The sequence below is a fragment of the Heterocephalus glaber genome, unplaced genomic scaffold (genome assembly GCF_053883595.1).
Source record: "Heterocephalus glaber isolate CG9 unplaced genomic scaffold, H.glaber_assembly_v1.0 deba00001004, whole genome shotgun sequence".
In the NCBI taxonomy this organism is placed as follows: domain Eukaryota; kingdom Metazoa; phylum Chordata; class Mammalia; order Rodentia; family Bathyergidae; genus Heterocephalus; species Heterocephalus glaber.
Genome location: NW_028258179.1, coordinates 3,149,802 through 3,174,379, shown reverse-complemented (window position 1 = coordinate 3,174,379; position 24,578 = coordinate 3,149,802). Strand labels below are relative to the sequence as shown.

The window sequence follows — 24,578 nt, the reverse complement described above, 5'->3', positions numbered from 1 at the left end:
AAAATCTTTTTTGAAATAAATTTGACAACTTCTAAGAAGTACCTTGGAAGACAAATTAATGAAACTAACTCTGGAGGAAATTTAAAATTTGAATAGCACCTATTAAAGAAAGTATATTCCTAGCTTGAAAACCTACCTATATGACAACAGGCTCATAAATATTTTAACTGTTAAATTATATCAAACAATTAAAGCAGAAAAAAGAAGGAACACTTCTCCCCTCATTTTAGGAACTCAACATTGCGGTAATCCTAAAACTGTATAAAGATCATAGAAGAAAAAAGTATGAACATAGATAGAAATTTGTTTAACAAAACAAACTATTGGAAGTCAGATCTGGCAGGATGTAGAAAGTGGTTTTGTTATAGGGATGACAGTGTTGGTTCAGCATTGGAAGATCCACCCCCAAAAGTCATCATTTTAACAGAAAAGGAAAAAGCCATATGATCCTGTCACTAGTTGGAGAAAAAGTATGGGACTAAATTCTACAGCTGTTCATGGTAAAAGCTATCAGGAGCCTAGAAGTAGAACAGAACCTTCTCAACAGATTAAAGACATGTACTCCATACTTCCAGTGAGAACGCCTTATATGAATGGAGAAGATACAGTGCTTTCTCCTTAAGGTGGAGAACAAGGGCAGATAGGCTTACTCTTTATCTGTCCATTAAACTTAGAAACCTAGTCCCCACCAAAATAGTCTGGCAATAGAATGACACAACTAGGATAGGATTGGCACGGCAGAAGCAAAGTCTTTATATGTAGATGAAATGATCATCTACAGAGAAAATACTAAGAAATCTCTAGGAGCCCCTGGAACTCGTACTTGAATTTAGCAGGATTAGAAAACACAAGCTATATATAAAAATTCAGGTCTGTGTATACTTGCTATAAATGAAGAACTGGATATTGAAATTTAAAAGTCATGTAGGAATACAAAGGACCCAGAAAAGCCAAAAACAAAAACAAAAACAAAAACAGTGTTGGAAGACGTATAGCACCCAATTTTAAGACTTCTTCTAAAGCTACAGTAATCAAGGCAGTGTTGGTGTAAGGAAAGACGTATAGATCATTGGAATAAAACCGAGAATCTAGAAATAGAACCACACATATATGGTCCACTGAGTTTTGAAAGATTATTTAACATTAGCATTTTATAGAATATAAACTCAATTCAAGAGCCGAGGAAGAGAGCTAGTGTCTTCAGCAAATGGCACTAGAACACCTGGTATCTGTATATAAAAAATTAACCTCAACCCTTTTTTTCCATACATGAAAATAACTTGAAGGGATCTATGAACCTAAATAAGAAAGCTTAAAAGTATAAAACTTTAAGAAGAAATTATAAGGGAAAGTATTTATGAATTCAGGGTAGGCAAGAACTACCTAGGTTACAAAAAACATGATGTATAAAAGAAAAAAATTGATGAATGAGATTCCATCAAAATTTAGAACTTTAAATGACATCATTAAAATGAAAAGTAGTCCTTAAACAGACCATATTTACAATGCATATAACCTATGACCAGAATATATAAAGAACTCTTACAGCTCATTAATAGAAAACCCAATTAAAATGTAGACATAAGAAGATGATAAATAGCCAGTATAGCACAGGGAATGGTGTGCAACTCTAGAATCAGAAAAATACTAATCAGTACAATAATAAGATTGAATTATACACTCATTAGGGAGATGCAGTCAAAAGTTTTAAAAGCCTTGTCAGGACTTTTTCTTTTTGTTGGATTCTCCCTCTTTGCGTTTAATTTGTCATGCCCAATGGATTCATTCTGCTGGGTTTCCTGGGGTTGTGATCCTCATTGTCTTTTCCTAGGGTATTGTCTAAAATTTTTTGGAGTGCCAGTTTGGTATTCATGAAGTTCCTAAGGTGCTGTTTGTCATGAAAGTATCTTATTTCTCCATCAATTTTGAAAGATTCTTTTGCAGGGTACATCAGTCTGGGTTGGAGGCTGTTTTCCTTTAGGGCTTGAAATACATCACTCCAAGCTCTTCTTGCCTTGAGGGTTTGCACTGAGAAGTCTGCTGTCATTCTGATGGGCTTTCCTTTGTATGTGATTTGTTTCTTTTCTCTCACTGCTTCTAGAATTTTGTTCTTCTGTTGGATTTCTGGAATCCTAACTATTATATGCCTATGTGTAGATTTTTTTTTGATTAAGGCTAGCTGGAGTCCTATATGCCTCACTTATCTGTATGTCAAGTTCTTTTCCCCTCCTTGGGAAGTTTTCTGCCATCACTTCTGTGAACAGTTTTTGTATGTCATCTGCACTCTCTCCTCTTTCTTCATTGACTCCAATCAGTCTTATGTTATTCTTCTTTGCATCATCTAGCAGCTGCTGGATTGATTTCTTGTGTTCTCTTACAATTTTAAAGCAATTTTCCTTTTCCTGGTCACTAATTGCAATCTTATCTTCTATATGTGAAATTCTATCCTCACATCGGTTCATTCTGCTGTGCAGACTTTCAGTGGAGTTTTTAATCTCTTAGAAATCTGTTTGTATCTGTTTTATGGATTCCATTTGTTTCCTATGTTGGGATTCTATCATGTTCCTCAGATCCTCTATTTTTTAAATCTGTGTCTTCTCTAGATTTATTAATCATGTCTTGCACCATGAGCAAAATCTTTGCTGTTATCTGAGTAATTATTTCTGATTTCATTTTTCCCAGATCCTCTTTTGTTGCCAGTTCAGAGAGTCCAGATGGTTGAGTATCAGAGTGTTCCATCTTGTTTCCCTTTGGGGTTGCTGTAGGTGATCCAGAAGCCTGTTTTTGAGGCTTGTTTATGTGTCTTCTCATTTCCACGGGGGGTGGTGGTGCTTCTGGCCCCCACGTGGCTCACCTTCTCTGCCCTAGGAGCTTGGGATGGCAGCGCGGGAGCTTCCTTCCGAGTCCTGGGACCGGCTGAGCTTCACTGCCCTAGGAGCCTGGGATGGAGGCAAGGAGCTTCCTTCCGGGTGCTGGGACCGGCTGAGCTCCAAATGGGACGTCTAATGCTAATTTTTTGAGGAATCACCACACTGATTTGCACCGTGTTTGCGCCAGTCTACACTCCCAGCGACAGTGGAGAAGGGTTCCTTTTCCCCCACAGTCCCGCCAGCATTTGTTATTAGTTGCTTTGTTGATCTGAGAAATGTCTGTTCATTTCAAATGATCATTTTTGGATTGGGTCTTTAAATTTGGGGGGGGTGTCTGATTTTTTAAAGTTCTTTATATATTCTAGATAGTAGACCTTTGTCTGAGGAACAGCTGGTAAAAGGTTTTTTTCCCTATATGATGGGCTGTCTCTTAGGTCTGTTAGTGGTTTCTCTTGCTGTGCAGAAGCTTTTTAATTAGATGAAATTCCAGTTGTTGATTCTTTATGCTAGTTCACATGTGACCAAGGTTTTGTTCATAAAGTGTTTTCCTATGTCAATGTCTTCAACAGTTCTACCTAGTCTATCTTGTAGCAGGTTTAGTGTTTCTGTCTTAATATTTAGATCTTTGATCCATTTCAATTTTAGCTCAGTGCATGGTGAGAGATATAGGTCTAGTTTTACCCTTTGGGTTTCTAGTTGAAACCCAGTTTTTCCAGTACCATTTATTAAAGAGGCTATCTTTCCTCCAGTGAGAGTGTTTGGCTCCTTTGTAAAAGATGAGGTAGCTGAGTGTGTCTGGAGTTGTTTCTGCATCTTCTAATTTGTTCTATTGATACTTGGGTCTGTTTCTTTGTCAGTACCATGCTGCTTTCATCACAGTAGCTTTGTAGTATAGTTTCAAATTGGGAATTGTGATATCTCCTACCTTGTCTTTGTTGCCTAGAATTGCTTTGCTATTCTAGGTCTTTTCTGGTTCCAAATGAATTTGTGGATCGTTTTCTCTAGTTCTGTGAAATATGCTGCTGGAATTTCAATCAGGATTGCATTGAATCTATATAGCAGTTTTGGAAGTATGGTCATTTTCACTATATTGGTTCTTCCTACCCAAGAACAAGGGATGCCTTTCCATTTTCTGATATTCTCTTTGATCTCTCTTTTTTTTAGAGTGCTGTAGTTTTCAGAGTAGAGGTCTTTTACTTCCTTTGTTAGATTGATTCCTAGGTATTTCTTTTTTTGGATGCTATTGTGAAAGGAGCTGTTTCTCCACTTCTCTCAATGAGTCTGTTGTTCACATACAGGAAGTCTACTGACTTTTGAGTGGTGACCTTGTATCCTGCTACACTGCTGAATTTGGTTATTAAGTCTAGAAAACTTTGGTGGAGTTTTGAGGTCTTCACTTCTTCATTTCCTATCTTTATTCCTTTTATTTCTTTCTCTTGTCTATTTGCTGTGGCTAATGTTTCCAGAACCATGTTGAACAGGAGTAGTGATAGTGGACATCCTTGTCTTGTTCCTGCTTTTAGTGTGAAAGATTTCAGGTTTTGACTGTTTAGTACGATGTTGGCTGTTTGGTTTTCCTACATGGCTCTTGTCAGGTTGAGATAAAGACCATTTATTCAAATTTTTTGTAGGGTTTTTATCATGAATGGGTGTTCAATTTTGTCAAATGCATTTTCTGCATCTAATGAGATGATCATATGTTTTTTGTCCTTGGCTCTGTTAATATAGTGTATTACATATATTGATTTGAATATGTTGAACCATCCCTGCATCCCTGGGATGAATCCCACTTGCTCAGTGTGTATGATCTTCTTGATGATCTTCTGCATTCTGTTTGCCAGTATCTTACTGAGGATTTTTGTGTCTATGTTTATTAGGGTGATTGGCTTGTAGTTCTCTTTTTTCGGTTGGGTCTTTCTGTGTTTTTAGGATCAGGTGATGCTTGCTTCCAGGAATTAATTTGGGAGTAGTGCTTCCCTTTCAATTTCATTGAAGAGTTTAAGCAGTAGTGGCAATAGCTCTTCTCTAAATGTCTCATAGAATTCAGCAGTGAAGCCATCAGGACCCAGGCTTTTCTTTGTTTGCAGGTTTTAAATTATGTTTTTAATTTCATTGATTGATATTGGGTTGTTTAGAATTTTTATGTCTTCTTCTTTCAACTTTGGTAATTCATATGTATCTAGAAATCTATTTTTTCTCTGTTTTCCATCTTATTGGCATATAGGTTCTCAAAGCAGGTATTGATGATCCTCTGGATTTCTGCTGAATATGTTGTAATTTCACCCTTTTCATTCCTAATTGCATGGATTTAGGTCTTTCTTTTTTTGATAAGGTTAGGTAAGGGTTTGTCAATTTTGCTTATTCTTTTGAAGAACCAACTGTTCAATTCATTGATTTTTTTTTGTATCATTCTCTTAGTCTCCATTGCACTGATTTCTTCTCTGATCTTTATAATTTCCTTTCTTGTGTGAGCTTTGGGTTTGTCTTGCTCTTCTTTTTCTAGAAGCTTCAGGTTCAGCATTAAGTTGTTTATTTGAGCTCTCTCTGTTTTCCTAATGAGTATTCACTGCTATGAATTTTACTCGCAGGAGTGCTTTCATTATGTCCCATAAGTTCCAGTATGTTGTATTGGCATTGTAATTTAATTGTACAAACTAATTTCTTCTTTAATTTCCTGTGACTCATTGGTTGTTTTATTCAAAACATCTTTTATTCAAAACATCTTTGAAGATATTCAAAATATCTTCAAAATGAAGATATTATTCAATTTGCATGTTTTTATGAAGTTCTTGTGGTTTCTTTTGCTATTGATCTCCAATTTCACGGCACTATAATCTGAAGATATGCAGGGGATAATTTCAATTCCTTTACATTTACTTAAATATGTTCTATGAACTAGCATGGGTCTATTTTGGAAAACGACCCATGTGCAGCTGAGAAGTATGTGTATTCTGATTTTGGGAGGTGGACCACTCTGTAAACTTCTATTAAGTACATTTATTTAAGAGTTTTGTTGAGTTCTAGTATTTCATTGTTGATTTTTTGTCTAGTTGATCTGTCTATTTGTGACAGTGGGGTATTGAGGTCCTCCACTACAATTGTATTAGTGCTTGTTTGACTTTTCATGTATATTAGTATTTGTTTTATATATTTGGTGCATATATATTTGTGATTGTCATCTCTTTCTCTTAGATTTTTTCCCTTTACAAGGATGTAGTACCTTCTTTGTCTCTCCTAATTAATTTTGCTTTGAAATCTACTTTGTTGGCAAACAGGATAGGTACCCCTGTTTTTTGGGGGGTTGCTATTGCATGAAGTATTGTTTTCCATCCTTTAACTTTCAGTCTATGAATTTCTTTTTAAGTGTGTTTCTCGTATGCAGCATATTGGTGGATCTTGCTTATTGATCCATTGTGCCAGTCTTTCTTTTGATTGGTGAGTTGAGACCATTAACATTGATGATTATAACTGATATGTATTGACTTACCCTTGTCATGATATTTTCCTGTTGTTGGACCCCCCCCCACCCCCGCATTTAATTTCTTGCCTTGCCTGAATGATTCATTCTGCTGGGCTTCATAGATTTGTGACCCTCATTGTCCTTTCCTAGGATATTGTTTAGAATTTTTTGGAGTGCTGGTTTTGAATTCATGAAGTTCCTTGGGTGTTCTTTTTTGTGAGAGCGTAGTATTTCTCCATCGATTTTGAAAGATTGTTTTGCAGGATACATCAGTCTGGGTTGGAGGTTGTTTTCTTTTAAGGCTTGAAATACTTCACTCCAGGCTCTCCTTTACTTGAGGGTTTGTGTTGAGAAGTCTGATGTGATTCTGATGTGCTTTCTTGTGTATGTGATTTGTTTCTTTTCTCTAACTGCTTGTAGTATTTTGTTTTAGTGTTGGATTTCTGGGATCTTGAGTATTATATGCCTAGGTGTAGATTTTTTTTTTTGATCATAGCTAATTGGAGTTCTATACACCTCATTTATCTTTATGTCAAATTCTTTTTCCCTGTTTGCGAAGTTTTCTGTCATTGCTTCTGTGAAAAGCTTGTTTATGCCTTTTGTGCTATCTCCTGGTCTTTTATTGACGCCAATCAATCTTAAGTTACTCTTTTATGTATCATCTAGTAGTTGTTGGATTGATTTCTTATGGTCCCTTGCAATTTTTAAGAAATCTTTCTTTTCCTTTTCACTAATCCCATCCTGTCTTCTATATCTGAAATTTTGTCCTCACATTCATTTATTCTGCTGTGGGAACTTTCAGTGGAAATTTTAATTTATTGGATATGTGCTTGGATGTGTTTTATGTTTTCCAATTCTTTCCTATGCTGGGTATTCATGGTTTCCATCATTTTCCTCCACTCCTCTATTTTGTTTTATCTGTATCTCCTGTAGAGTTATTAATCATATCTTTCATATGGTCACCATCTCTGTTGTTATGTGAGAAATTATTTCCAATTTCATTTTTTTCCAGAGGCTCTTTCATCTGTTTTGTTACCTCCCTTGTTACCAGTTCAGGAAGTCCAGGTGTTGACTTTTGGATTGTTCCATCTCATTGCCCCTTGAATTCTCCTTTGGTGAACTGGAAATCTGGGTTTTCATCTTGTTTAGGTGTCTTCTCATTTCTATTTTTTGTTGTTGTTGATGATGTTTTTGGTTTATTTCTTGGGTTGATGCTTGTATATTGCTTATTTTGAGTATCTTTATTGCTAGTATTTAGAACACTTAGGGAATGGCCACTTCTCAGATTATCTTCCAGGAGTAGCTGGCCCTTGGGCTTTGAGATTGCAATGGCTCTTAGGCAATCTGAATCTTGGTATACCAGGAAGGACAACTGACTAGAACAACATGTCACCTTGGCCAAAGTAATACAATCAACATCAATAATAGCATCAAACAGAGCCTAGAAAATGACAAACTGTTGGTAACTATTAATTTGCCACCTTTAACCCCATGAACTAGACTTGTGGTTATATATCAAAATTTAGAACCAACCAGAAATATGTTAGCAATAAATAAGCTTTTCAATGTAGTGAACTTGGCCTCTGGGGAGAAGACTATGAGGAATTATGAGGTGGAGAGAAATAGAAGGAGAGGGAAAAGTTAGAAGAAAGGCTAGAGGACACAGGTAGATCATGCAAACTGGGAAACTGGTGAGGACAGGAGGGAAAGAGAGAAGGAAGGAACAGAAACAAGAACAGAACAAAGTAACAGCAACAGGAAAACGAAACCATATTCATGCTCCTGTAAAAGTAAGAACAGTGGAGAAAACACAGGACAGAAGCAAGAACAAGAAAGGCGAGAAATGCAGAAGAAAAAAATAAAAAGAAAAGCAGAAAAAAATGTCTCTCAGCAGAAAAAAAGGTGTGTCTCTGCTGTCACCAGTGGACAACGTGGGCAGTGTACAGATCTGTTTTGATTGATCTCAGTGAGCTGGCTGTGGTCTACTGAAGTTCAGGCTGGTTTCTGGCCATGAGGCTGGGATTGAGCTCCCTGACCTCCTTTGGGTTGGAACTCTGCACGGTTCTACAAGCTGTCCTTCCTCCACAGTGAGTCTGGTTCTGGTAGGAGGTGCTGGTCCCAACAACTCACCAGCCACTGCAGTCTGCTCTGTCTTTATTGGAGTGACTCTCTGCTCTCTCAGTGGGCTTTAATTCTCAGCAAGCCTCAGAGAGGCCTTCTCTCTGCTGGTCACTATTGAGCCATCTTCCGGGGCTCAGAATGATGGCTTTTTGCTCTCTGTCATGTGAGGTCTGGATCCCAGTGGTGGTAGGCTCCTCAGGGCTGGGCCAAGGCTGCCTGCCATGCTGCTCCCCCCAGCAGCGATGGCTATATGTGCCACACTTTGACATTTCATATTTTTCTCTCTGGTTTAATTATTATTCCCTTACAACGTTGATCATGGGTCACTAGACTGATTTCACAGCCTATTAAAATACATTGAAAACTCTGCAATAGAGGAAGGCAGGTGGCTGAAGTGTACTCCTGCATTGTATAAGTCTGTGTTTCTTTAGTGAACAATGGGGGTAAATATTGCCCTAAACAGAATTCCCAGCTGCCAGAACTAGGCTCCATTTCTAACCTTAACTGAGATTAGATACTATGTTAACTTTTTAAAACTTTTTTCCCACATAGAGTGTAAATTTGGTTTTAGCTATTGGAAATAAAAAAAGAAATGTTTTGGTAAAGATGGGCAGAATAACATTGGGGAAATGTAAAATTCTTAACTATTGTTTGTCCAAGGACTAAGATGTCCAGCTGTAAACTTGATGTGCAGAGCAGGACTGTACGCTCATATCTTCAAGGTGAGCTCTGTCAGCAAACAGTTGCTATTCTGTTTACCCTGTGCCTCCTCACTCTCTGTGACTCTTCATTAAAAGAGTATTTACACATGCAGAGCACATAGCCATAAAGGAAAGGTCAGGGCTCACAAGTGAATACACAGGGAAGCACTATAGAAGGATGCATTGGTCCATGATGGACTGCATGTACGACAGTGCTCTCATAAGATTATAAAGGATCTGCAAAATTAATCTCACTCAGTGAAGGCTATGTCGTTATACATTGCAGCATCATGCATTACTCATGTTTGTGGTGAATCTACTGTGCTGTCAGTCATATAAACACATATATGCACATACAATTATGTGTAGTGAACATTTGATAATGATAATGTGATTATGCTTCTGATTGTGTATCTTCTATGCTACACTTTTATCATTATTTGAGAACGTGTCCCTACTTATAAAAATGTTTTCTGTAAATTAGTATGCTATGTTATGCCAGCAGCAACTGCTTACATTGGTCTACTGATTGCAACAAGAGACCTCATTGAATGATTGACCTATATCATCCAGATTTGTGCAAGCACATTCCACAGTGTTGCTACAACAACAAAACTGGCAACAACACATTTCTCAGAATGTAAACCCATCATTAAGCAATGTGTGACTATATAATATAATCGCAACTACATACATTTCATATGAATTATTTTTCTGTTTATTCAACCATCTAGAAAGAAGCATGTCAAGATGCTAAAAAATGGTTTTCTCTGCATGACTAGATTCTAAAAAAAATCATTTATTTTCTTCTTGATGATAGTATTTTTCAACTTTTACAATTTAGCAAATATTACTTATTTTCATTGAGAAAAATCCTTGTACTCCTGAACCAACTAGCCATTAGATGGGAACCACCCCCAGGAAAGGGGCATAACTTTGAGCAAGTCAGGTACCTTTGTCCAAGGGCAAAGCCCTGGTTGGGACTTAGTATTGAGCTTTCAACAGTCAATAATCATAGCTGAAGGGGCAAAAAGAGGTATCTGTGTGGCCGTGTCCACCACAGTCCACCCCTTGCCTGACTTAGATCTAATTCCTCCATATGCTGAGTTCATCCACTAGAGAGTGGCACCTCTAGGTTCCTATAGGTCTCTTTTCCTGAAGATGCTTACAAGATAAAAGTTAGCAGGACCAAATGCAGTCTCATCAGTGCAGCTGGAATCACAGCCCAACCAGTATTTACCACCTCCTTCCTTTACTACGTATTTAGACTCTTTTCAACTTCTGTTCATCTTAGTGGCTTACTTGATGTGATGAGCTAGGCTATCATACCTTCACAGCTGAAAGAAGCTCAATTTCTGGTCATCATGTCTTTTTCAGGCCATAGCTGCATTCATCTACTTATTGTTAAAACTGGGCAAAGGAGTTCTAAGAGATAGCCCAGGATATCACATGGGTTCCAGAATGGACTGTCCTCTGCCTTCAGGTGTAGGAGCAGCCCTACATCACTTGATGATGCAAAGATGTACGTAGTAGGATCCACCCTTTTTTTGACTGCCTATCTGTTGGCAGTGGAATCAGAAGTAACTGGACACAAGTATTACTTACATTTTAAAAAAGTTTTAAAACATGAACTTTTAAAAGGCATAATTTACATAGAATTAGACATGTGACTTGAGTGTACCATTTAATAAGTTCTCATTCATTACCACCACTATCAAGAATAGGGTATTTCAGGGCCAAGGATTTAGCTCAGTGGTTCCAGCGCCTGCCTTGCAAGTGCAAGGTCCTGAGTTCGATCCCCAGTACCCCCCCCCCAAAAAAAAGAAAAGGAAAGAACCCTCCCACCCCAGCCAAAAATAGAGTATTTCCCTTATCCCCAAAAGCTGCTTATGTCCATTTGTATTTTTATTTAATGGCCACTTGCCTCCACCACCTTCCTCCAGCCTTAAGAAACTAATAAAATTCTTTTCTTCACTATGTCTACAGATACATGTTATATTTTTTAGAATTTTAGTGGAATGATACAGTATATAGGCTGTTTGTCATTTCTTTTGTTGAAAATGATATTTTTTTTTTTACACTTTTTAAATTTTTTTTCCTTTTTTAAAATTTATATATTAATTGGTACATTTTAGGCATACAGTACATTTACATTCATCATTGGGTGCTTGTACCTGAACATGATGTATCTTAGTTCTTATTTTTTCCCCATTACCTGTGCGCCCTTCACCTCCTCCACCCTTCCCTATTTACATAGACTTTGTTTCCATTTTTTTTCTTTCTCATAATTTTTCCTTTCCCTTCTTCCCTTTCCCCTTCCCCTCCCACCACCCCTCCACCTTTGGATCTTTTCCTATTTCAAATTATCAATTATTCGTTTTAATCATTTCCATCCTTATTTACACTTTCAGTTTCTCACACTAGAGATACTATTTGGTATTTGAGAAAAGATAGCCTGTTCAATAAATGGTGTTGGAAAAACTGGATTTCAACCTGCCAAAGATTAAAACTAGGCCCATACCTATCACCGTGCACTAAACTAAAATTGAAGTGGATTAAAGATACAAATATCAAGACAGAAACAGTAAACTTGCTGGAAGATAAGTTAGGTAGAACTCTCAATGACACTGGCATAGGAAAAGACTTTATGAACAAAATCGCAGTAGCATGGGAGGTAACACAAAGAATGAACATGATATTTTTAAGGTTGACCCATGCTGTTGCATATGCCAGTGAGTCCTTCCCTTTTACTGTTGAGCAGTGTTCTACTGTAAGGATATACCACAATCTCTCTAGCCACTTAACTTTTGATTCATACTTGGCTTGTCTCCAATTTGGCCTATGATGTATAAAGCTGCTATAAATACTTGGACATTGTGTGGACATATGTTCTCATTTTTCTTGGGTAAATACTTAGAAGTGAGATTGCTGGGTCATATGATAAGCATATGTTCAACTTTTAAGAAACTGCCAAACTATTTTCTAAAATGGTAACGACATTTTACATTATAAGCAGTAATGTTGTAGAGTCCCAGGAAGCCCACTCTTTTTCCCTAGATTCTTAAAAGAGTAGCTTAGATAACTGATTCTAGATATCTTTTCTCTTTTAAATATGAAGTCAGAAATTCCTTTCTACATACCACTTGTGTGGCAGCAATTTTGATAGGCTGTAATTCATTAATATTATACAAAATATTTTCAGTTTCCTTTGTGATTTTTTCTTTGATGCATAGGTAATTTAGTTTTGTTTTTTAATTTTCAAATATTAGTGGATTTTCCACGGCTTCTTTCTGTAATTGATTTCTGAGTTAATTCTGTTGTGGTCAAAGTACACATTCTGTATAATTTCAGTTGTTTTATTTTTAATTTTAAAACATTTTTATTAGTACATTTTTGTAGTACATAATGGTCACATTCATTTGGGGAACTGGGACATGTACATAACATGTTTCAATTCACTTTTCCCCTTCTCCTCTACCCTGTTTTATTTTTAAAACTCTTTGCCAGCAACAGATTCCTTTATTTCCTAAATCCTTATCAAGTTAATTATCATAAATACAGATTAACAACCAGACTAACAGGCCAAAAAACATAAAATACAAAAGACAATTATACTAAATCAAGGTATAGTTTTAGATACATTGTTCATACTAGATTGTAATAACTTTTTTCTTTTTTTCCTACTGTCTGCCTTTTAATTTCATTTATTTTAAAGTTAGTGATACGTGTGTTATGGAGCAGTTTATGGTCAGTATTGGTGAACACATAGCCTTAGAATATGTTTTCCGTTTTTGTTGTGCTCAGTGTTCTACAGAAATCAGTTATGTTAAAATAGTTAACTTGCACAGTGGAGTCTGATGCATTTTTCTTCATGAGCAGAGAGAATGGGGGAAGGTACCTTCTCTCGGGAGAGGATGGGGTGGCCACTTTTCTGGTTCAGAAGTATCAGGGAATGTGGGAATTCAGGATTTCCAAGGGGATCGACCTGTGTTCTCAACCCAACCCCATGGTCTCACCTCTACCCAGTAAGAGTCTTGAACTTAACACAGAACTTTGGCTGGGGATTTAGCTCAGTGGTTCTCCCTCCTGCCTCGCAAGTAAAAGGTCCAGAGTTCGATCCCCGGTACCCCCCCCCCCCCAAAAAAAGAACTTAACACAGAACCTACTAGAGTGATGACTCAGTCTTTCTGGAGCTCTGCAGTCTGCACAACACATCCTTGGACCCAGTCCTCAATTTCTGCACCATATACTTGCAGGAGATGAGAGCTCTCTGTGTGTTTTGAAGAAACATCCCGGCTTTCATACCTCAGCTTAGTCACCAGCAGCAGTTCTTTTTGTTTCTTCAATGTACCCACAGTACTCAGCAATAACCATCTCATTCTATAATCCATATAATTATTATTTCCACTAAGACTCTAATGCCTGCCTGAGACAGTGCCCCATCAGCAATCTCTTTCCTTTATATCTCACCTCAGTTCCCCACTAGAGCCTTTCGGAGATGATCAGTATTGTACCTCCTGCCATTTGGTGGGTGGTCTAGCTCCCAAATCTTTACCTAGGAGTCTGTAAGCAAGTGTCGGAATCAGGTTTGAAGTTGAATTATGAAAAAGTGAAGTTGAATTATTACGGATCTGTGACTGAGCATTGGCTGATCCTGGAGAAGGCTTCAGAGCATAAGAGCTCTACAAATGTCCCTGCTGAGACTCTGCACTCCACACTGATGAGTCTTGGAAAGTGGGCTGTATCAAGGGAGGGAATGTAACCTTAACTGGTCAGCTCCCTTGGGTGAAGGCAATATTGACAGATGGACACTGACTCCGAATTGCCCAGTACTCTTGCCTGCTGAAACAATAAACTCACAGTTCCCGAAAGGGGGAACCTGGATAGCGCATTGCAACACCCACCCTGCCATTACTGACAAATCTTGAGTGTATCTGCACTTCACAAGGTCATGAATGACTTCTTGCTCTTTTTCTCTGCTGCTTGCAGTATGACTAGTAAAACCGAAGCACAGAATATACAGTCAGAGTTTCTGCAACACTCTGCCGTCAGCTCCAAGTAGAGTTTGTTATAGGTGAAGATTCTGTGTTCTCATCCATAAGGCCACTAACATCCCCTGTGCCATTTCCTTGTGATTTTTATGTTGGGGTTACCCCATTACTCTCTGAAGGGAGGGCAGGGAAGGGTGGCCAGCCAGAGCTTCCTTGCTCAGCAGCGTGGTTTTGGACTGCAGAGCTGTGCATGGAGGTTTTTGAGTTGGGCCAAGGCTAATGGAAATCAAGAAGCATTTCTTATCATAGGGATATTTTCTTCTAGACAACTGAATTTCTGTAAGTTACGCCGAACATATTGCTATAGGTTTGAGAACAAGTAATTCTTGGCTTTGATAATGAAAGTGGGAAGAAAGAGAGAGAAAAAATAGAAGCCAAGAAAGATGGGTTTTTTGTGTGAAATCAGTTCAGATGGTGCTCAGATGCGGTGGGAAGACAGCATACAAGCTTCACACGAGTCCTGGTGGGAACGTTTTTGGGATTACCGAACCGATCAACCCATTAGAATATGCCAGAGAGGACAAGCAAGGCACAGAGTGGCCTGTTTTTGGGCTAACTGTAGTGAAGGCAGACCGGGACGCCTCCCTCCAGTTGGCTCTCACTTTCCCCAGCTGTGTTGGACAGGAGCTGTATTTACCCTTCCAGAAGAATGGGGACGTTGTTGTTTATAAGGACAGGGTTTCAGAGGGGGTGAGAAGGGCTGCAAAAGAGCAGATAGCTTCATGATCACAGCATACGATAGCAGAAAACTTCACCTTGATTGTTACCTGACTGGCGCGTGCCCAGCCCACTTCTCATCTTCCTTTAGAGAGAATCACTAGAAAATATAATGGAGTCACTTGGGAGCTTGATGACACAAGGAAAGATTAAGGAAGATGTGTGAATGAAGAGACTGGGGAAGCAGAAATAACACAAGAAAAAGGGAAACAAGCGCTCCTGCTACATTCTACAGGATTCTTCCCCCACCCCCTTTTGGCCCTGGAGAACTCAGGGCCTTTACACAGAGCTCTATCACCAGCCCCTTTTTATTTTTTATTTTGAGACAAGGCCTTGCCAAGTTGCTAAGTTGCCCGGGCTGGGCTTGAACTTGCGATGTTCCCTGCTCAGGCTCCCAGAGTGCTGGGATCACAGGTGTGCGCCACCACACCCCGCTCATAAGCTTCATTACAGTGCCACCGCCAATACACTCCTTGGTAGGAAAAGAGGAGAAAGATCTGATGTTTAATAGGAAAAACTGATATTCAGTGATGTCTTGTCTGTCATCTATAACTACTTAGAAGCCACCTCAAATCTATAGGGCTAAAAACAAATTCACGTGATGAGCTCATGATTCTGGAGTCACAATTTTGGCTGGTTTAGGCTGTTGCACCTGGGGGCTTTTCTGCTTCTGCTGTCTCCTGGCAGCCTGAGCTGGGTGCTCTGAGGGGAGCTCCCGATAAATCCGGCTGTGGGTCCGTCAGCCTGGCCTCTCTCTCTATGTGGTTCTCATGGTTCAGATCTGGTTAGGGCCTCTTTCCGAGATGACCTCAAGTTCTGAGGGGGCAGGCGCAGAACTACCAGGTCTTTTGTATCTAGGCTTGAAGATTCCATGTCCTGTCTGCTGCCCTGCAGGTAAGTCCCAAGTCCATGGGGACTGAGGAGTGTGGACAGACTACCACAGAATGAGAGTCCCAAGGTGCATGTTAACTAATCCCACACCACTTGCCAACCACATGTGCAGTGATGCACAGTGGAACATTCCCTTCTAAGGCAGGAAAAGGTCACCTGAACATCTCCGTAAACACCTGTCGCCGCGTAGGAACACATACTGGTGGCTCTGCCACTACAGAGAACTTTAAAGGGTTTAATGAATTTTCAGACTTCTTAATAGCGCTCATCTACAACTGTTTTAATGATTTTAAAATAAGGGTAATGACACCACAGAAAGACTTTCTAGTGTTCACTCTGTTAAATATACAACCCTAATACATTTTGCTGGCCATCTGCTTAAATTAGAGTTGTAAGTGAACTTTAATATGGCTTGTCACTTTTATTGGAAAAACTAAATCAAATCACTACGAGCTACAAATAATCCAAATGGAAATGACTTAGCTAGAGGAAATCCTGGACTACTTTGCAAGAATTTGATTATTTCAGTAATGAAAATGAAGAGAAACATAATGGGGACAAAAATTCTGCTTTCTGGGTCCCTATAATGTATGCCGAGCATGCCACATACATTAACTCCTTCACTACTCCCAATAATCCTGAGTATTAGGTAACATGATCAGTGTTTTACAGGTGAAAAATCTGAAAGTGAGCAAGGCAAATGCCCTGCTCCAAGTTCTCATTTAGCTAACCCGTTAGAAGGCCAGGGTTCAACCTAGCTCCTTCCCGATATTTTATTGAGATTAATATGTATTATACATATTAAAATCATGCACATTTCAGCCTACTTAAAAAAGCCATAATTGTATTGTAAACATTTTCAGTTGCCACGCAGCTTCATCATTATCCTCTTTAATGGCTGCATAATATTTTATTATTTCTTTCATGTGTTGGAGCGTAATTCAATTCACCGTTACTCGGAGTGGGATATCCAGGTTGTGCACGTTAAGGCTCAGAGCTATGAATTAGATTAAATCTGGCTAAGTAACATTTCTAGAGCTGGCTGTAATGATTTGTCTTTAAATATAGTGTTTATAACCCATCCGGACCTTGTTATTCCCTTTTCTTTTGTCATTTTCCTTGAAATGGTGTTTATTAACAAGATTAGGCCTGCTTAGATAATTATAAGGCAGTAAGTACCTGAAATTAGACACGTACTTCTCTGCCTAGCGCTCTACTCCTAGCACCCAAGCACTTCCGGTGTATTTCAAGAGCGGTTCCTTGCTCAGCACTGACCCCCTTACCTTTGCCTTGTAGAGCATTTTCCCTTCACCAGGAAGGGTGAGCTGATAGCATCCAGCAGGGCTGGGAGGCATCCACGTGCACATCCCATCTCTGGCCAGCAGATGTCTCCATTTCACTCCCCCTCCTTTGCAGGTTCCTCCTGAATGGGAAAACCTGGGAACGAAACCCATGGGTGAGAAGTTGTCCCCTCCATCACCGCCCACCAGCCTCCACCTGTTCCCTTCCCCTCCTCTCCCTAGTTTCCTGATTGGAGGCGTCCAGGCCTTTGGGACAGGGATGTCACGTGAGTGTAAACACATTCCTTCACCAAATCTGTTTGCAAAGCGGGACCTGTAACTGAGAGCCATCTCCCGGAGCAAAAGGCTTTTCTCTTTAAATAGCACCACACTCCCAGCTAGCAGCTATGCTACTGAGTCCTAACAATTAATTACATTCAGAGGTGAGAAGACAGGGTTTAACGCTCTGACGCGATCTGCGTTTAGGCTGCTATCTCATCCCGCTGCTATTTAAAACAAAGTCACTCTTCCAAGGAAGCGTCTGCGCTGAGGATGGTGCAAAGCTTCGGTCTGAAGACATCCCCGGCAACCGAATATTCCTGTTTTAGCTTCCGGACGGGCTTCATATGTGCATTTGGATTTTCTAGATTTCTGTAATGAAGTGCATCTCTTTCGATTTGGGAATTGGAGAGGAGGAGGGGCCTAGGAAGGTCCGTCGTTTTCATCAGGAATTTTCTAGGTGAGGGATGTTTGCAGGGTGAGTTATTAGAAAAGGGAAAACAGTTCAAACCGATCACAGGGGCAGGCACCCCAGGCAGGTTTTGGGGTGGGCTGGGTAGGCCCCTTCTCCCACGAGTCAGGAGAAGGGGTCTATTGATGGGCTGGCCCCGGAGCGAGGATCAGGACCGGAGCTGGAGCGAGAGGTGGTGGCGGGACCAAGGGCATCTGGGGAGATGATTAGCCACTCAGAGGCAGCTTAGTGGCTTTGCTTGAGGCTCCCAGGGACACAGAGGGTCCTGGTCCTGGAAGTTCGCCCCACCGTGCTTGCACCTGTGTTCCGCATCAGCCTCAGCAACCCTGCCCGCAGCTGCCCTGAGGCCCAGGCCCACACGGATGTCAGGAGCACGGAGTGAGGGGTACGGGCAAGAACGCCTGCCCGAAGGCATCTGGGTGCCCGCTTCACCCCGCTCCACCGGCCTCACCTGTTCCCCCGCGGTGGGATGTGGACACTCATCTCGCCAAACTGTCTGGCAGGTGGGGGAGCCGGGCCTGGACAGGAGAGGTAACCCGTCCACGCGGGCCGGCCGGCCGGCACCTAGCGGGGCCGGGGCGCCCAGGGCGGCTTCGCTGGGTTCTCAGAGCCCTGCAGCGCCCACCCTCACAGGATCTGCCCTCAGCAGCCGCTCGCTCTCCTCTCTCAGGCCTTACTCCACTCACCTGTTGGGCCCCCTGAGAAGCGCTTCACCCATGAGTCCTAGTTTCTTTTCTTCCCAGCCTTTATCCTCACTGCCTACAGCACGGCATGTTCAGGCGTTGTCTCCATCCCCACTCCCTCAACCACAGTGTGAGCTCAGGAGAGGAGAAACACGGTTTTCTCTGCACCACTGTATGCTCAGAACCCAGCACAGGGACTGGAGCTTAATAAGTGCTCATTTAACTCGAGCGCGAAGAAGGATGCAAGCGCCTCCCCAGCACAGTGCCAGGCACATCCCAAGGCTTCAGAGAGCCCAGCCGGGGCAACTCGGACCCCAGTGTGCTGGCTTCTTCACTAAGCCACCCCCTCCCACGGTCCGGTCCCCAGGCCCTTTCTCCCCAGCCAGTCCGATCCCTCTACCAGATTCCAACCCCCTCCGGGCTGCCAGGGCTCCAGCCTCTGCACGCGCCTCCCGCTGGGATCTGGGGGCCGCGAAGTCTGCCCCCACCCGCGGCCGGGAGCCCGCCCCGGGCATGCTCAGAGCGCGCAGGTCCGGGCGGCGGCGCGGGGGTGGGGTGGGGTGGGGTGGGGTGGGGTGGGGGCGGAGGGAGCGCTCGGCCCGGGCGGAGCTGCGCAGTCCTCGGCGGCGGTGCCCACAAGTTGCCGGCGGCCCAGCGCCGCGCCGCGTCCTCCCGCTCGCAGCCCTCCGCGTCCACCAGCCGGCGCCAGGACGCGCGTCCCGCGGACCCCGACCCCGATGTGAGGGCGGGCCCGGCAGCTCCTCACCGCCCCGCCGGCGCGATTCAGTCTCGCTAGCCTCCCCGCCGTCCGACCCCACGGCTGGAAGATGTGGCAGCCGGCCACGGAGCGCCTGCAGGTAAGGGCACCGGGAGGGAGCCGGGGCCAGCCGGGAGGAGGAGGTGCCCGGCCGCAGGCGCCAGGGTCCGCCGGCAGGGCGCTTCGAGATGCGCGCTCGGAAGCCGCGCGCTCAGCTCGGCTGGGCTCTGGGCTCGGAGCTCCTCGGGGCCAGGAGGGTGCAATGCTGGGGGCGCTGCTCCGGGCGCCACAACTTCTGGCCCTGAGGTGTTTGTGTGTCTGTTGGTATAAATCACGTTCGACTTTCAGAGCTGCAATTTCAGGTTGCGTCCCACTGACACAATTTGCTGGTCTGGGTTTAGGGTTTTCGAATCCAGGTTTTTCTCTCCCCTTTTTGTCCCTAGGAAAGACAGAACAAATGATTTGCGAAAGCATCCATTTGCCAGTATAATTTGGATATGTCAGACTCAGTTTGGCTCGGTCATGGTATGCTACTTATAATATTTTATTTTATTTTTCCGTTTCTCGTTGGCTCTTTATCTGCCCTGAATGCAGGCTCTTCTAGATGCTTCGAAGTCAGAAGTTAAGTTTAGCCAGGAATGGCTGCGTCCTGGGGCATCCCATTGAAAGTTTGGCACCGCTGTCTCCGAAATGCCAGACCGCCTTTGATGTGTGGCTTCCGAAGCCAGGGAGTGTGTGTGTGTTTGTGTGTGTGTGTGTGGGGTGTCAGCGTGACAAGGGGGTGTTTTCCCAGGAAGACTCCTTCAGTGACGCTTGGGCCGTGGGACCCCCTAGCTGCCAGGTTTGATGACTGCCTTCTGGTCGCAAATATCATCCCGAGAGATACCAAGTACTCTCAGCGGAATCCTGCAGTTAAACTTTTGGCAGGTTGTTTCCTAGTAAACTTCGAGGAAGCGCTTCAGAGGTAAAACTCAGCACCGTTGGAGGCTGCGCATGTCTGCGGACTGAGAACAGGCGAGACGCCTTGGCTGCTTGGGAGGTTTCTCAATGAACATTCCAAGCCCCAAACGCAGTGCCTCCAGGCTAGACAAGGCCAGCTTTGCCTACCAGGCCTACAGAGGACTGACCTGCAGGGGGCGCTGCACATAGCAGAAGCAGATAATCTGCAGCTCCTTTCCAAGACTCCCTGGGCCAGGCCCTGTGGAAGAAGAGGGTGAAGGCCTCCTGGCTGTGACTGGCACAAGGAGATGCGGATGCGTTTAGGCAGTGGCGCAGATCCCTGTGGTGCCTTTGGGTTCCCCTGCTGTGCAAAGCATGGATTTGATTCCAAGGAGGCAGAGTGATTGAGGGGAGGTGGTGGAGTCCCATCAAGCACAGAGTCCCAGCTCCTGAGGTCTTGTGGCCTGGTGGCCGTGCCTGTGAAGAGTTTGTAGCCGATCTGCTGAAGTTCTTCCTGCTGCCAGTCTCTCTGACCAGTCCGGTTCACTCCTGAGCTCCTGATCCATGGCAGGCAGGGCTCTGGCTCCTGTCCCCCCCGGTGGTCATTCCTAGGCTGAAATGTCTCCTGCCTCTTCTGTGAAATGCACACGTGTGTGTTTTGGCCCCGGTCTGGTTCATTACAGTTTGCGTTTGCAATGTGTTTGTTTTATTTCAAGGTGCCATGTTGAAAGAGCCTGACGTTAGGCTTCTGAAAACTCTGGTAAGCGGGGCTTATCACTAAGATTCAGTCCCTCTGGGAAGGTTCTCACCCATCCTGGGCCCTCCATCATGTTCCCAAATCATCAGTGAACCCGTTTCTCTTTGAAAAACACATTTCGAGCCTTGAGATTATAAAAGTGAGCCGAGTGTGGGGAAGATATCTTCATGACTTGTTCCCAAACAGCCACTGGACTCTCTTTGAAAACACTGTCTATTTTTACTTTTTGCTTCTGGGAGACTTTTTGCTGTTGAGAGTGAGGTGCCGAGCGAGCTGCTTGTAATAATATTTTATTTACTTTCCTTGTGGTTATCCCGTGTGGTTGTCACGGTCTCTGTTTGCTGTCTGGGATTTTTTCCTCCCCCTTTGGCCCTCAAGGCACAATCGTATAGCTACGTGTGTTTCCGATTCCTCCCTGTCTATGCCATGGTCACGGTTGCGACCACAGCAGTGGGACTGGCTGGGGGAATAGACCGCCAGTCCTGGGAAAATGGTAAACCTCACCTTCCTTTTGCAAATCTTTCTAACCTCATACAATGTCATCAATTTTTTTCTTATTAATTTTTAATACAAACATTTTCATTGAGATGAGTTGAAGTGAAGAAAATGCTTCAAGGAACTATTCCCAGAGCTTCCTAATAAGACCAAGGAATCAGTGGATTCTAGAAATACCTAGAAACAAAAAAGGCAAGGAAAGAAAAAAGAACCACATCCTTTGCTAATGGGTTGTGTTAGTTCCTTTCAGATGAGGCCCGTGGGCCTGGGAACGTGGCACAACTTTGCTTAGACCTGGCCCTTACTCCGATTGTCTTTTGAGGGCAGTATCCACTTGATTCCCATGCTGAGGAAATGCTACCTTTGATCGGATTTGATTATCATTATCATTATCCACATGATTGGGGAAAAAATGATGCTGATGTTTTCTGATTTGTGGTTGAGTTCATTGACCCAGATCCAGCACCGGGAAAGAGACCTGAGGCTCCAAGAAAAGCCGAGCTGGGTAATTTCTCATTCAGTCCCCGGAGCTGCTGTGACTTCGCCTGCTCCCTTGAATGTTAAAACTTGGGTTTCCTCGGCCCCAGCCCTGGCTGGGAGCTTCTGCCATTAAAAATATAATAGGATGGAAAGGAATGTGAAGACTTAAATCACCACCCCAACTTTTAAAAATGTAAATATGAATTCCTCCCTTTGTACCTTCTCCCAGGCACAGTAGATTTTTTTTTTCCTTTTTCTTTTTTTGCAAGGACTCTGGAGAATTAGACATTTTTAAAGAAGCAGATTTGAAACAGGCTCTTTTCAAACAAGTGAAGGGGACTTTTCAGTAGAAAAAGACGATTGTTTTTTTTTTTTAAATAGAGATGAGATTCCTTCTGGCCTTGATATTTTAAAATTAGCATGGATTTCCTGATTGTTATCTTGGGTGAGCCAAGGTAAACACCAGGGACACACACTTCCCCAGAGCAAACATCCTCAGTGAGCTACTAGATCCTTTTCCTCAAGGGTAAGAAAGGAGAAAAGCAGGAAAAAGATGCAATAGATTGAGGTCCAATTAGGAGGCCAGCACCCTTGGTAGTGTTTGTTAGGAGGGTGGAGCAGAACTTGCCCTTGGTAGTGGAGATGTATGGGAAATACATTGTAGCAAATTCTAATCAGGGATGGAGTCTGTGTACAACCATCTTCTCATGAGTCATTCTACACAGGTTCCAATTTAGTTGTCTGCCTGTTTTTCCCCATATTGAAGTTCTTCCCATGGCAGATCCAGGAAATCTGAAGCTTTTAATCCTTGAAGCTGGATTTTGATTTCCCTCCCTCCCACCCTCCTCCCCCTTCTCCCTCCCTCTCCTCCTCCTCTTCTTCCTCTTCTTCCTCCTCCTCCTCTTCTTCCTCCACCTTTGAAAAAACACTCTTATTTTGGCCAAAGAAAGTGAAGTGAGGAAACGGGTGGCTGGGGGGATCGTCTCTTGAGGGCTTGTTTTATGTCTTCTTTTTAAACATTTGGCTGATAAAGACATTGAGGTTCTGAAGTAAGTGCTATTGGAGGAGCTTAAGAGGTGAGGGTGCCTTTCCAGCTCACCCTGCCTTGGCCCTGACTTGTCCTATCTGGCAGATCTTGTCTTGATTCAGAGTGTGGGTTGTTCTAGATTTACCGCTCTGGCGTTAGGCCAGGTTCACTGTTCCCCTGAGAGCCAGACTGAAGAACCCTCTAGCACATCAGCTGGAGCCCACTGGACCTGGCTTATCAGGCAGAGACGAAGCTGGAAAATTTGACATACTTCCAGGGGTCCCACACGGACAGGAGGAGCACAGAGGAAGGTCGGGGCTTCTAACAACCTGCTCTTACACATGTTCTGTGTGGCACTGTGCTGAGGCATTGTAGCTGAGTCATCTCGGTCACTGACTTGGCAGAACCATTTTTATCCCTATTATATAGATAAAGAAACCAGAGGCCAGACAGTTGTAGTGATTTGGCCAGGGTCAGGCAGCAAGACATGAGCTGAGCCAGAGCTTGACCTCAGAGGTTTGGCACCGAGCCTTACTTCCTAACCACCTCATGGTCATGAGGAAGAATGACACGAAGCATGGTAAGATGTTGGTGCACATGTCGCTCTGTGGGTGTGGAATGAGAACCATCTCATAGGCCATCTCATAGGCTAAGGGAGGTTGCCATCAAATTTCTTGTTGAAGCGTATTCCATACTGATCATGGGAAGCCCTGATCAAGGGTTTCTGGTCCATGTGTGGTGGTGTAAATGTTTGGGAGAATTAAGCTGCTGTGTCATACTGAGATGAGATGTAGTTGAGATCCCCTTCAACTGGAGCACGGGGCATTTATCCAAACTGGAGACCGTGGAAGTTCTCAGAAGGTGGTAATCAAGGCTCACCAGGTCTGGTCATCCCAAGTTCAGAGAAACCTTGGTGGCGAGGGGAGGTTGGAGAACTCGAGAAAGAACTTAGAAAGAAACAGCACCTCCTCTTCCCACAGCACAAGCTTCCAACCAAATCCACTCTAGGCTTTTGTGTCTTTTCAGCCTTTCTCTCTGAGTAGGCGTGAAGTCCTAGGTCTTATGATTTCTAACAAATACTTGGAGAGATCATTAACTGGCGGCCTTAGTCTCCCTCAGATATAAAATACTGCCTTATCTCATTGGGTTCTTCTCCAAGTCTGTCAGCAAAATCTCTACCAAGTGACTTGCCAAATGCTAGCTTTGGAGAAAATTCTCTGCCCCTTGTCTACCGTTGCCTCATGGTTGTTCCCTGTTAACTGCACGGGCTTATCTGCCAGTGTTTGGCAACTTTGGTGTTTTGTTTGATGTTCCAGAGTAGCTCTCTCGTCACTGATTTCAGGCTGCTGTGTAAACTGGACCTAGTGAGAGTCTGGCAGAGTCAGCCTTTTAGCCCCGAAGCTATGGGAGATCAGGCTGCCTTCCACAGAAATGTTTCCCTCTATGAATAGCAGCGGTCCCAGGGCTCATCAGTGGTCAGCAAATAAAACTAGCCCAGGAACACTCAGTGACTGCACTGTGCTTCTCAAAGTCCCGGTGGGCACAGATGTAAGTGGAGGCTTTATGTAAGTTGAGCAAGGAGAAATAGTCGAGATGTT

The 24,578-nt window shown here is 42.9% G+C and overlaps 2 protein-coding genes across 5 annotated transcripts in view; one reads left to right on the top strand and one right to left on the bottom strand.

The window, feature by feature from the left end:
• Window positions 1-11,488: 11,488 nt before the first annotated feature.
• On the bottom strand, window positions 11,489-21,044 carry LOC147828554 (uncharacterized). Of its 3 annotated transcripts, none has more exons than XM_087209342.1 (3): window positions 18,294-21,044; window positions 17,095-17,248; window positions 11,489-15,392 (listed from the first exon to the last, which is right to left on the bottom strand). In XM_087209342.1, exon 1 carries the CDS (start codon window positions 19,754-19,756, stop codon window positions 19,043-19,045), a length of 714 nt encoding a protein of 237 aa, XP_087065468.1. In that variant the 5' UTR covers window positions 19,757-21,044; the 3' UTR covers window positions 11,489-15,392; window positions 17,095-17,248; window positions 18,294-19,042. The 3 variants fall into 3 exon arrangements, with proteins under 3 accessions (XP_087065468.1, XP_087065470.1, XP_087065469.1); XM_087209344.1 differs by having other exon boundaries at window positions 18,529-21,044; XM_087209343.1 differs by lacking the exon at window positions 11,489-15,392 and having other exon boundaries at window positions 15,404-17,248; window positions 17,527-21,044.
• Window positions 19,241-24,578, top strand: part of Pid1 (phosphotyrosine interaction domain containing 1) — a 235,835-nt gene continuing 230,497 nt past the window's right edge. The window contains exon 1 of one of the 2 annotated variants that reach the window (XM_004868008.3): window positions 19,241-19,382. In XM_004868008.3, coding sequence (XP_004868065.2) covers window positions 19,353-19,382 — 30 coding nt within the window. In that variant the 5' untranslated portion in view covers window positions 19,241-19,352. The remainder of the gene's footprint in view (window positions 19,383-24,578) is intronic. The other variant, XM_087209346.1, reaches the window with a different exon arrangement.